We start from the raw sequence: 13,729 nt of genomic DNA, 5'->3' as shown, positions 1-13,729 counted from the left end.
GGCCAGGTGTAGTGGCTCATGCCTGTAATCTCAGCACTTTGGGAGGCTGCGGTGGGTGGATTGCTTGAGGCCAGGAGTTTGAGACCAGCCTGCACAACATGACAAAACCCTATCTCCACAAAAAATACAAAAATTAGCCGGGCATGGTGGTGTGTGCCTGTAGTCCCATCTACTCTGAAGGCTGAGATAGGAGGATCACTTGAGCCCGGGAGGTGGAGGCTGTAGTGAGCTGTGATCACGCCACTGCACTGCAGCCTGGGTGACAGACTGATACCCTGTCTCAAACAAACAAACAAACAAGAAAAGAAAAGAAAAAAAAAACCGTGTGTGTGTATCAAATCTTCCCAGCTAGTAAACTTTTCATTGAAAATGTGGGTAGAATGAGACTATTAACTGAGGATATTGATAACTAATAGGTCAGATGGAAGAGTAAACCATGGCCCCAACCTGAAATGGAAATTAATCCATCAATAAAATGAGCTGACTAGAGAGAATAAAAACAAGTAGTCCATATAGTTTGCATAAAAGAAAAATGAGGCCGAGTGCAGTGGCTCACGGCTGTAATCCCAGCACTTTGGGAGGCAGAGGTGGGCAGATCACCTGAGGTCAGGAATTCAAGACCAGCCTGACCAATATGGTGAACCCCGTCTCTACTAAAAATACAAAAATTAGCCAGGCATGGTGGCAGGCACCTGTAGTTCCAGCTACTCAGGAGGCTGAAACAGGAGAATTGCTTGAACCTGGGAGGCAGAGATTGCAGAGAGCCAAGATCATGCCACTGCACTCCAGCATGGGTGAGAGAGCGAGACTCCATCTCAAAAAAAATAAGAAAGAAAGAAAGAAGGAAGGAAGGGAGGGAGGGAGGAAGGAAGGAAAGAAAAGAAAGAAAGAAAGAAAGAAAGAAAGAAAGAAAGAAAGAAAGAAAGAAAGAAAGAAAGAAAAAGAAAGAAAGAAAAACTGCTTAAAAAATAACTTCTCAGCCGGGTGCAGTGGCTCACGCCTGTAATCCCAGCACTTTGGGAGGCCGAGGTGGATGGATCATGAGGTCAAGAGATTGAGACCATCCTGGCCAACATGGTGAAACCCTGTCTTTACTAAAACTACAAAAATTAGCTGGGCATGGTGACTAGTGCCTGTAATCCCAGCTACTCAAGAGGCTAGGCAGGAGAATCACTTGAACCAGGAAGTCAGTCAGAGGCTGCAGAGAGCCAAGATCACGCCACTGCACTCCAGCCTGGAAACAGAGCGAGACTCTGTCTCACAAAAATAATAATAATAATAACTTCTCATGGGCTTAGATTAGCAATCCAAAATGCCAGTTTCCAATTTCAAGAATCTTATACATTATAAATTTGTGTGGTAAGTAGTGCCATGCTCTTTCAAATGGTTTGCATACATTGCCAGCAAGCATTATATAAGCCCCAGTCATGCTTTTTTTTTTCCCAATCATTTTTGCTTCAGAGCCTGTCTTCTGCCATAAGTGATCGCATCCAAGTCATCCACTCTGTGCCTGAAAGTCATTCTTGTCATAACCAGGAAACTCTCTTGGTTTCTAAGTTAAGCCTTGGTTTAACTTAGAAATCCACCTAACTTAACTCACCTAACTTAAGTGGATCCTAAACCTAAAAACAAAACAAAAAAAAATCGAAATAATTGAGCAATAATCTTTGAAGCTAGGCAATGAACTACAAATAAATCATTCTGCTGTACAAGTTTAATAGCGGGCAAATAATATTTACTTTTGGTTTACAATGGAAAGCATAGGAAATTCACTTGTGATTTTTTTTCCATTTCTAATCAATAACTTGGTGTTTAAAGTGAAATAAGCTAAGGGTAGGAACTTGTCAATTTTTCAAATGCCTACTGCTCTCGTTGGACTGAAACTGCAGTGATAGAACCAAACAAGGTATAATAATACCATAGTACTGGGAGGGCTAGGTGAATAATTTACATTCTTACGTGTAATAACTAACTTTTAGTCTCATGCTATTTAGCACAGAGCACATCTTCAAGGTATTAACTGATAATGAACCCAATTCTAAACTTTAAGGTTAATATGTTTGTTTCCTAGAGCTGCCATGACAAAAATACCACAAACTAGGTAGCGTAAAACAACAGAAATTTATTCTCTCACAGCTCTGTGGGCTGGAAGTCAAAAAGCAAGGCAAAAGCAGGCCCATGCTTTCTCTGAAGCTCGGGTACAGTCTGTTCTTGCCTCTCCCTAGCTGCTGGAGGTGGCCGGCAATCCTTAATGCTCCTTGGCTTAGAGCCTCATCCCTCCAGTCTCTGCTTCCGCCATGACCTGTGGGATTCTGTTTTCTCCCATTCTTCTGAGGTCACCAGTCATAATATTGGATTCAGGCCCATCACAGTCACCTCATCTTAACTTGATTGCATCTGTACAGACCTTATTTCCAAATAAGGTCATATTCACAGGTACCTGGGGCTGAATTTAAATATCTTTTGGGGTGACACAATTCAATCCATCACAATATGTATCTAATATGACATTTTTAAAACTAATGAGGATCGTTGACTCCAAGGCCTAAAGACTTGGCAATATTAGAACTGAGTTTCAAGGGCTACCGTGACCTCTTTAAAGCTGAAATCTGGCTATTTCATATTTCCACTCAAAGTTCTTGAAAACCTAAAAATCTTAAATCTTCACACGGCATGATCTGGCCCAAGCCTTTGCCACCCCCCTCCCTACGCCTCATCTCTTCCTTTTCCCTTCTTGCAACTATATCCACTTTTTGTGGTTTCTGGAATATGTCAAGGTCTCTCACGTCTTTCGCTTTTGCACATCCGCCGGTCTCCCTGAACTGTACCCAACTTTTTCACCTGGCAAATTCATTTCTCTAGTTTTGGCTGAAGAACTTCCTCCTCTGTAAAGGCATCCCTGCTGTTTCTGGGCCGTCTTAACATTCCTTCTGTGCTGCTAGAAGACATTTGGTACAGGGGCTAGATGCCTAAAAATCAGAATCAAGATTCTCATCCTGGCTTCACCATTGAGTAGCTGTGACCTTGAGCCAACTATTTAAGCTTTCAGTGCCTGTTCCCTCATTCATAACATGGAAATATAAGTAGTACTATTCTTAGGGTTAGCTTGTGATTTCATTGAGTTAATACATGTAAAGCACTCACAAGTGACTGTCACCTGTTTTCAGTGTTGGTTATGGTATCTTAATCGCCGCTATTCTCAGATCAGTGTAATCTCTGGCATATGTCCTTCTCTCTAGATTATAAACTATTTGAGGGCAGGGATCATATTTTTCCTTGGAGCCTTTCCAGCTTAGAACAGTGCTTAGCATACAAATATTTGAAGCCTAAAATTCAGAGGCTCCAAGCCAAAGAAGAAAATGAGGAATGGTTCCTCTTTGTCTAAGAGACTTGTAAGGATATAGCAGAGCCATCTGAGGGATGAAGGATGGGAGAAGGTGAAGAAACAAGAAATGTAATTGCCATGAGGAAGGAACAAGTTGTTGATATAGAATTGTATCCCCAGCACCTGATACCAAGCTCATCATTGGTACCCAACAAATATATGATGGATGAGGCAAAATGGAGGTTATAAAATCAGGAGTGTAACAGAAATCAAAACATAATTTTGGGCCGGGCGCAGTGGCTCATGCCTGTAATCCCAGCACTTTGAGAGGCCAAGGCAGGCAGATCACCAGGTCAGGAGTTCAAGACCAGCCTGGCCAACATGGTGAAACCCCATCTCTACTAAAAATACAAAAATTAGCTGGGTGTGGCAGCGTGTGCCTGTAATTCCAGTTACTCGGGAGGCTGAGGCAGAACAATTGCTTGAACCAGGGAGTCGGAGGTTGCAGTGAGCCAAGATCATGCCACTACACTCCAGCCTGGCGACAGGGCAAGACTCCATCTCAAACAAACAAACAAAAAATACACATAATTTTGTCCTTTAAATATCCAAACAAAAATTACAGATATAATATCACATGCCATTTATGTATATAAATTGCTTAGTTGTAAAGAAAGATTAAGCTTGCAAACCATAATGTCCAAGAAATCTCTTCTCAACGTTCCAAAACCTTTCTGTTTACGAACTGATATCAAGGCATGTTCTTTTCCATATCAGTCTTGTATAATTTGCTGCCCGTCAGGATCTGGGAGATATTACATGGTTGGAATATCAGGTTTTCGTTTAAAGTATGAGAAATATATTTGTATAGAAAACATACTTGTTTAAGAAATTTTGCTAAATTCACATTTCTTAAACTTTTACTCGTATATCCCACATCATAGTGACACAAACAGAACCTACTTGAAACAAGAGCTCAGAATATCAAGTATTTACTCCACAAATATTACTTCCTAAAAAATGATAAAAATCAGGCCTGGTGAAATGCTTAGGATGCAAAGTCAGGATAACATTATAGAAAACATTTATGTTTTGCCCAAATGGTCTGTTAAAAAACACAAATTTCTAGATAAATAAGTTTGCAAATCTGTAAGTCTTGTTCCCCATTTATTTTTTTGTTGTGATTCAGAAATACAAGGTATGAAAATTAGATTACAATTCTGCCACAAAAGCTTCTAAAGTAGCAAACACAACTTTGTGTATCAAAATAGCCATGTGCACTTTCATCAATTAAAAAGTCTTTAGTTATCACATCAAACAAGTGTAAAATATAATAGCTACTATCTCCCCTTCAAAATTGCAAATCCACAGTTACTGCACTGAAGTATAATCCGAACAGCAAGATTTAGTCCAGAATATGGAAGGTTCTTGTCGGCAGGTACTTTTTAAAGCTGACTTACTAAGAACTAAAAGAAGTGAGAAATATACAAAGCATCTTATGTCAAAGAGTATGAATATTTAAAAGTGACCTCAAGTGAGTAATACATGTTTAAATTAGAACATGATGTAATTAAATGTTTATATAATTTAGCAAAAATATATATATAATTGCTTTCTTCTAGAAAGATTAAGACATAAAATTCTTTGAACCAAAGCAATATTACCAAATGTTTTCATCACCTAAATACTACAGTCTCTCAAAATTTCACTTGCAATGATCAATAATAAATAGTTTAACAGATCCAGATAGAGATTTTTTTTCTTTTTTTTTTGAGACAGAGTCTCACACTGTCACACAGGCTGGAGTGCAGTGGCGCAATCTTGGCTTACTACAACCTCTGCCTCCTGGGTTCAAACGATTCTCCTGCCTCAGCCTCCTGAGTAGCTGGCGTCTGCCACACACACAGGCGCCTGCCACCGTGTCCAGCTAATTTTTTGTATTTTCAGTAGAGACGGGGTTTCACCATGTTGGCCAGGCTGGTCTCGAACTCCTGACCTCGTGATTTGCCCGTCTTAGCCTCCCAAAGTGCTGGGATTACTGACGTGAGCCACCACGCCCGGCCCAGAGAAAGATTTATAACTAAATATATAGAAAAGAATAATTCCCATGATTTTGTTTTTGTAAAAAGAAATAGATTGTTTTCTATATATTTTTCAATTATGAAGTCCTTGAACATATTTGGGGATTTTTATGGCTCGATGTTAATTTTTTAATATACTTACAAATACGTTTTAATAAAATAATACAACCAAATCAAAAAGCAGCCACTTAAAAACTGAAATTCACAAAATGAGCTGTTCTTGGCTACATACAGAAGGGCAACATTTAAACTGAATTATAATTAAACGTTTACTGCCATAGGTAATATTTACACACTTCTGGGTCCAGTAGAAGGTGTTGAATCAATGTGATCCTTTAAAAACAAAGTCATTAGTTTCCATAACAATCACATTCAGGGTTGGTTCTTTTTTTCTTCCCCCAGCAGAAAAACAAGTTGTTCAAGCATTGAACCAAAAAATATAAAAAATAGAATTTGCCTTGTAATATTTTCATGTTTTGGATGAAGTCAGCCCATTATGTGAGGCCGCTTAAATGCCTACAACCCCTTATCCAAAACCCATTGGGCTGGATGTGTTTCAGAATTCATAATCTTTGGGGTTTTAAAAAGGCAATATGGGCATATTTTGAATATTACAAAACACCTCCACGGCATCTAAGGGAAAACCTATAATCAAATCCATGGATATTCCTTCAGGGGAAATTAACAGTCACAATGAAGTAGCATAAATAAGAAGTACAATACTCTCACATCCGTTCAAGTCAGATTTTGCTGCCAAATGAATTACGGTATCAAATTTAGAAAAACACAAACCAACTAAGATTTCAAAGTTTTTTGCTAGGGACTGTAGCCCTTTAACATCTCTGACAAGGAAATTTCTTCTCTGACATGATGGTCTCTACAAGTCTGCTCTCATATTTCAGTGGAAATTGGGATAGGGACAATTGTCTTCTACTGCAAAACAGGGGCTCTTAACAGGCGCTCTTAAATTTATTCGGGTAGTACATTACCATCTCACTGGAGGCCACAGGTTCTATGAGGATAATTTGAAAAAATATATTGAAATAACTATTTGTTATTAAATCAGACACCTTCTTGGACTAGATTCTAATATAGTTCAGCAGTAGAAGGTGCCAACATTCGAGGAACATTTATGAGAAAAAGATAAAACTGAGAAACATCCAGACATTAATGCAATTGTTTTCTGCAAATTATAAAAAGCTATGATTCCATTTTAGCAGCTGCACAATGCAACTCAATATAATCTGCAAACTTTGGCTCTGTAAGACTGAACGATTTATGAAACCATTCTGGCATCAACCCATCCTTATAAGCTGCAATGAAATCATTCCAAGCAATTTATATATTAAATAATAATTTCTTCTGTATCTATGTGTTTAAAATATGCTATTCTCAGATCTTAATAAAAACATGGGTTAAAGCCATAAAACATCTTATTTTTTAAAAAGTGAAGTCATTTAAAGTCAAGAGCTTCAAAAACTCAAGAGCAAAAAAAAAAAGGTTTGCTATAATTTTTAAGGTCAATTTTTGTATAGAGTTTTTATGTTTTTTAAGTTTTATTTTACAATTTAAGAAAGTTTCCTCTTCAAAAACAGAGGTTTTTTCTCACCGAAGTGATCTGGAATGTGCTACCGTATATGCAAGGAAGACGGGTTACAAGATGAAGGTGAAGGCAGCTCTCCTCAAGTCAGAGGAGTGCGAACGATGAGCAGGATGCAACGGGGAATGTTGGCTAAAACTCCTAAGAGGCACTTGCTGTCAAAATCCACCAATGAACACAGATCCTATAACCTGGAAACAACATTCAGGGGCCAAGAGGGTTTCCAGGGCTACAGAGTTAGATGAGTGGGCTTCCTTAGCATGTGGTATGAAAGTAATGCCTGCAGGTTCAGTGGGAGAGTCACATAAAGATCAGGTGATCATTTTATTTCAAAAGCAACTCTCTTCAAAATCAGCCTTGTCTTTTTTTCTTAATGAGTAAACTTTATACCATCATCAGCCTTTCCTAAAAGCTACATATATGCTCTGAGAAAAATGTCACACTTTTTAATTTTTTCATTTGCTTTAATTAATTCATGAAGTTAAAAAGTCAAGTCGAAAATTTTAGCTGGTCTTTTTTTTCCTTTTTTTTTTTTTTTTTTACAAAAATATTACAGCAGTATAAGCAAAACTGGAAAGGAAGAGATGGGAAAAACAAGTAGATGCTAAAATGGGATAGGTGAACTTCAGGTCATCATGGTTATTGAAGGAACTGTAAATTCTTAAGCTTCTAGATTTTACTGCTCTTCAGAAAACATTGAAGGAGGCTGCCTTTCCCCATGAATGAAAAATGAAACATTCCCTAAGCATTTTAGTCTAAAGAAGACAAGAAAGCATTGCTTTTCCTTCTGGAAAATATCTTTACCTCCCATTGCACTGCCCTCTCCCGTCCCCCTCATAGCTTTATGGGATCAAAGAGAGAGAGAAGCCATGAGTTTCCACCAGCAGCAGAGTGAGTCCTGAGCACAACACAGGGCTGTCAGTGACATTCAGACTCACTGGCAATGGGTCCAACTCATCTTGAATAAAATACACCAAGTTAAAAAGAAAGAAAGAAAGAAAAAACCCTACAAACCCAAAACTGTTTTTTATGGAACGTTTAAACAAAGTCCTCAAGATTTCTTCATGTGCCATAAAGTACATTTCTGGACTTAATCTCTAGGGGGGCAAAAAAGAATAAATAGAAAAAAATTTAATGATCATTCTGGAATCCTGTTCTTTACCTTGTTCACATGCTATTAATTCTCATACCTTCACCTCTCTACCTCAAAGCCTAGAAAATCAAATGGTCTCCTATTCCATATTTGCATAGTATTAATAATACTGTCAGGAGGTGAACTTCTAGCCCCTTGCTTGCAGCCACATTTCTGAAGAGCACTGGTCCAATCTGACATATTCGAAAACAATATATAAGTGTCTATAGGCCAAACATTGGGTCCCATTTAGCAGCAAGCTGTTCAAATTATTTGGAAACAGTCTTCTTCCAAGGGGTAAGAAGAATTAGGCAGTTTTGTCTGCAATTTCAGATTTTTCTCTCTGCATCATGCAGCGACGAACTATGCTGTCAAAACTTCCAAGGTAAAACAAAGCAATAGTGCGGAAAAGGCCCATGGTGACCACCTGCAAGACAAAGAAAGAGCTTTTAGTGCATCCAACGGTACAAGACTATTTCAAGGTACCTCGATCTCTAATAAATAGTTTCTAAGACAAATCTTCTAGTCTGCTCTAAGGATGAATATAATGAAAACTCTGTAAATGTCAGTAAGCTGTGAGAACAGAATGTGTGTACTCTGCACCGCTGGACAGCCCAGATACATAACAAAATATTTGTCCAATTAATAAATTCAAACCATAAGCAGAACAAAATATATATTGTTCGCAGTCTTAGGGTTATAATAGCTTTAAAAAGATCCACTCCAGCATCTCAAATAGCCAAACTACAATCAAGGCTTTTTTGGTTTGCAATTTATGTTCTGAGCATGAAAGTGAGACCCTATACTAGGTGCTGTGAACACTGCGGTGAGAGACACAGTCCCTGCCCTCAATGAGCTTATTCTCAGGCTGGAAAGACAAGTAAAATGGAAACTACTGCCTCAGGGTTGAGACCCGTGATTACTGATATCCTGTTGCTCAGGATGGAGCGCAGTGGCATGAACACGGCTCACTATAGCTTTGACCTCCCAAACTCAAAGGATCCTCCTGCCTCATCCTCCCAAGCAGCTGGGACCATGGGCATGAGTCCCCGTGCATAAGAGAATAGAAAAATCAGGCCGGGCGCGGTGGCTCACGCCTGTAGTCCCAGCACTTTGGGAGGCCGAGGTGGGTGGATCACGAGGTCAGGAGATTGAGACCATCCTGGCTAACACAGTGAAACCCCGTCTCTACTAAAAATACAAAAAAATTAGCTGGGTGTGGCGGCGTGTGCCTGTAGTCCAAGCTGCTGGGGAGGCTGAGGCAGGAGAATGGCATGAACCCAGGAGGCAGAGCGTGCAGTGGGCTCAGATCGCACCACTGCAGTCCAGCCTGGGTGACAGAGCAAGACTCTGTCTCAAAAAAAAAAAAAAAAAAAAGAATAGAAAAATCACTTTGTTTTTTTCCCTACACCCTCAGAGCACTGAAGCCAGTCCTTGGATCTTCTGGAAAAAACAATATTTAAAGTGAGACCTGAAGGAAGATTAGAAGTTGGCAGGACACAGAGAAGATTCCAAAAAGAAGAAGACGGGTAAAGAAAGAACAAAAAAAGAGCCTGGAAAGGTAAGTGGGGTAGGAGATCAGGTGGCTTATGGCATGTGATGGAAATTTTTTTAATTTTTAAATTCTTTTTAGAGACAGGGTCTTGCTCTGTCACCCAGGCTGAAGTGCAGGAGTATGATCATAGTTCACTGTAGCTTCAGACTTCTGGACTCAAGCAGAAGTCTCCCAGTTGCTAGGAATACAGGTACACACCACCATACCTGGCTTTCTTTTCTTTTACATTTTCTTTTACATTTCACTATGTTGCCCAGGCTGGTCTCAAACTCCTGAGCTCAAGCGATCCTCCCGACTCGGCCTCCCAAAGTGCTGAGATTACAGGAATGAGCCACCATACTCAGGTGCAATGGAATTTTTAAAGCTTTATCCTGATGGTATCAAGGAGTCATTGAATGTTTTCACGCAATGTATAGTTGCAGTATAGAAACAACTGGTGTGGAAGATGTGAGGGTACAGTCAAACGCATCCAGGGGGCCTGAGCAGGGGGTTGCAGACCACAGTGGTTGCAGGGACTGTGCTCCTCCCTCAGGAGCAGCTGCCACCTGTGCTTGCTGATGACTGCCAGGTGAGAATGCAGACTCTGCGTGGCTAAACCTTCTGATTTTCCAAGAAAAGTCTGAAATCTGGACCTTTTATATAAAACCTAATTTTAAAACTATTTTAAAATCTTAAACACACACACTCATACCAGATGGACCAAACAAAACTGCTTTACAGGCCCATGGGAATTGTTTACAACCTCTGGCTCAAAAAGTGTATAACTCAAGCAGGGGGCCTGCTGTGGCAACCCAGGCCTGGGCTCCAGAAGCACTGCCAGAACTGCAGAGAATGGAAGCATTTGAAGAACAGAGTGACAAGGATGACAATGATCTCTGACATGAGGGACAGAAGCAGGGGAGTCCAGGACAACACGCCAGGTGTGAGCCACCATGCCAGCCCAAAAATTAAAACATAAAAGAATTCATGCCTTCGTTCAGCTCAGGTATTCCGGAGTTCCTACGAAGTGCCAGGCGCTGGCTGTTAGGGGTACAATGGCAAACATGAGGCGTGGGCCTGGTCCTCAGAGAGCTTACATCTAACAGAGTGTCAACCTCTAAGAGAATGGCAAGACAGTAGGCACACTACAGAGTGAAAAGAAAAGAGGGCTTGGGAAAGACCCTGAAGAAAACCAACAACTAAGTCATTTATATAAGTCTGAATGTGGTTGACTGCACAGAATTTAGTACTTGTGAACAACTATCCCGTGGCTTTGTCTTTCCAGAGCATTCCCTCTATTGTAACCTCTACTGCATTACACTGCACTACTATCTTTTTTTTTTTTTTTTGAGACAGTTTTGCCCTTGTAGCCCAGGCTGGAGTGCAATGGCTTGATCTCGGCTCACTGCAACCTCCACCTCCCGGGTTCAAGTAATTCTCCTACCTCGACCTCCTGAGTAGCTGGGATTACAGGCGTCTGCCACCATGCCCAGCTAATTTTTGTATTTTTAGTAGAAACAGTTTCACCATCTTGGCCAGGCTGGTCTCGAACTCCTGATCTCAAGTGATCCACCCACCTCAGCCTCCCAAAGTGCTGGGATTACAGGCGTGAGCCACCGCGCCTGGACTACTATCACCTTTTTGGTCAGTGTGTTCCACTTGACTGTAAGCCCCTGAAGCTGGAGAGGTCGCCTTCCATCTGATTCTCCATGAGCAAGTACAGTGCCTAGCACACCAATGAAACACTGTGTATCTTGGACAAAATAATAAATTCCATAAGCGAAGCAACTGTTTAATCCATGATTTGTGTCTCACTAAATTTAGCTGTGTGTGACCTGATTCACCTAGAAAAGGTTTTCTAGTCTAATATCCCAGTCCTTTTTAAGCAAGGCCACCCCTTACTCTAGAGGAGTATTCCATTTTGAAAACACATTGGAGCAGTGGTTCTTAGGTGAAAATCCAGGTTAACACCTCAACAGCAGAGACAGTGTTTTATTTCTCTATCTGCAAGGCCCGGCACCGAAGACTTCTTGCCAGGCTAAATTCCTGAAGTTGTATCTTTAACCTATTTACTCATTCCTGGTGGAGGAAGAGGAAAAGTTGATAGCTCAATAAAAATACCTTCTCAAATAAAGTTACTTAGTTTTCCCTTAACCTCTTTTCATCAAGGTTTGATGAAAGGCAGTTTTTCTCTTGTCCATCGGCCTGTCTGATTGCTAGCTTAGGCAGAGCTTACCTGCTGGAGCCCCTCAGTAATAGAAGTTACTGGAGCCATCCCACAGGTCAGGGCTGAGAGCATGTACCCATCTGAGCCAAGGGAACTGTTGAAATTTCCTTGCTAAAAGAGAAGAAAAAGAAGAGAAAGAGGGAATCCTAGTAATGTGGATGGAAATCAATCTGACACATCAGAAACAGTGGAGTGTGCTTATTCACTTTAAGTGAGATAAAATGGTCACAAAGCATTGATCAGCACTCAGAAATGGACGCAGGGCCTTGGCGGATGCGCAATTTTCAACAAGTGAGTCCACAGACCCCTGCGGGCCCCCAAGGACAAATGATTGTCCTAATAACACTAAGACATTCATTGTCTGTTCCACAGTGTGTTGTATGGAAAATACAGTTTTGCCTCTGCAAAACTGCAGAGACATGGGCAAGAACCACGGTGTTCTTGCCAAACTGTACTAGGAGTCATTGTCACCTGTACTGCCACACGCACTCGCAGTAATAAATAATACACAAAGAAAATACAAGTTCTAAAATTCTTTTAAAAATCAAAAGGTGTCAGTTTTGCTTTAAAAGCCTCTTGATAAAGCAGCAAAATTCATCATTTTGTTCAACGGCAACCCTTGAGGACATGTCTTCTTAATACTCTACGTGACAAACGAGAATGCGCCCAATGCACTTCCGCGGCACTGCATTCCGGGGGGGACAACTGCCTGGAACAGAAGTCCTTGTGCAGCTGCTGAAGTTGAGGGCTAAACTGCCACTTCTTTCATGGAGCGTCATTTGTATTTTTTATTTATTTATTTTTGACAGAATCTCACTCTGTGGCCCAGGGTGGGGTGCAGTGGTATGATCTCTGCTCACTGCAACCTCTGCCTCCCAGGTTCAAGCGATTCTCCTGCCTCAGACTCCCAAGTGGCTGGGATTACAGGCATGCACCACCACACCCGGATAATTTTTGTATTTTTAGTAGAGATGGGGTTTCACCATGTTGGCCAGGCTGGTCTCAAACCCCTGAGCTCAAGCGATCCACCCACCTCGGCCTCCAAAAGTGCTGGGATTACAGGCGTGAGCCACCGTGCCTGGCTGGAGAGCATAATTTTTACATGAAAGACCATTGACAGGAAATCTATGGTAATTCAGACTTAGGTATGTGGCAGACGTGCAGAAAACGAAGCAAGCAAGCGTGTCACTTCAGGAAAAACAACTGGCCACATGTGTCATCAATGTTAAAATCTGAGCCTTCAAGAAAAAAATTAAGATTTGGAAAAACTAGTATCCACCATCATAAGACTGTCAGCTGCATACTTTTATGATAAGATCAGCAGTAATATTGATGAAAGCAATTTTTCTGATCACTCAGTCAACCCATATTTTCCAAATGACTAATGCATAATGTTACGAAATCATGAATGGTTAAAAGATCCATTCAAAGTACAAGACAGACCAATGGAATTTAATGTAACAGAGAACAAAACGTTCATTGATGTAGTTTCCAATTCTATACTGCAACTAACCTTTAAGAAACTACCATTTGTTGAGTTTGGGTTTGATATCAAAAAAGAATGTCCATAATTATCTGAAAAGCCCAGTAAAATAGTCTTCCCTTTCCCAACTCTTTATCTGTCTAAGGCCAGATTTTCTGTATATCCTTCCATCAAAACATTATTACAACAGATGGAATGCAGAAGCAGCTATTTGAATCCAGCTGTTAATGCAGACCTTAAAGCAACTGGTGAAAATGTGAACCAATGCCACTCCTCACTGAACTTTTGTTTTGAAAAGTAGTAAATTTTGTTTATACTTTTATCACTTAATATACATATGTGACTTT

At 40.4% G+C, this 13,729-nt stretch overlaps 1 protein-coding gene across 1 annotated transcript in view; it reads right to left on the bottom strand.

The window, feature by feature from the left end:
• Window positions 1-4,479: 4,479 nt before the first annotated feature.
• The window catches only part of KDSR (3-ketodihydrosphingosine reductase), a 41,348-nt gene continuing 32,098 nt past the window's right edge, over window positions 4,480-13,729 (bottom strand). Inside the window, exons 9-10 of the mRNA XM_003264300.4 lie at window positions 11,909-12,010; window positions 4,480-8,565 (exon numbers count right to left, since the gene is read on the bottom strand). Of these exons, the coding sequence (XP_003264348.2) occupies window positions 8,446-8,565; window positions 11,909-12,010 (222 nt within the window). The 3' untranslated portion in view covers window positions 4,480-8,445. The remainder of the gene's footprint in view (window positions 8,566-11,908; window positions 12,011-13,729) is intronic.

The sequence above is a fragment of the Nomascus leucogenys genome, chromosome 4, assembly GCF_006542625.1.
Source record: "Nomascus leucogenys isolate Asia chromosome 4, Asia_NLE_v1, whole genome shotgun sequence".
NCBI lineage: Eukaryota > Metazoa > Chordata > Mammalia > Primates > Hylobatidae > Nomascus > Nomascus leucogenys.
This window is presented reverse-complemented; position numbering and strand designations above follow the sequence as displayed.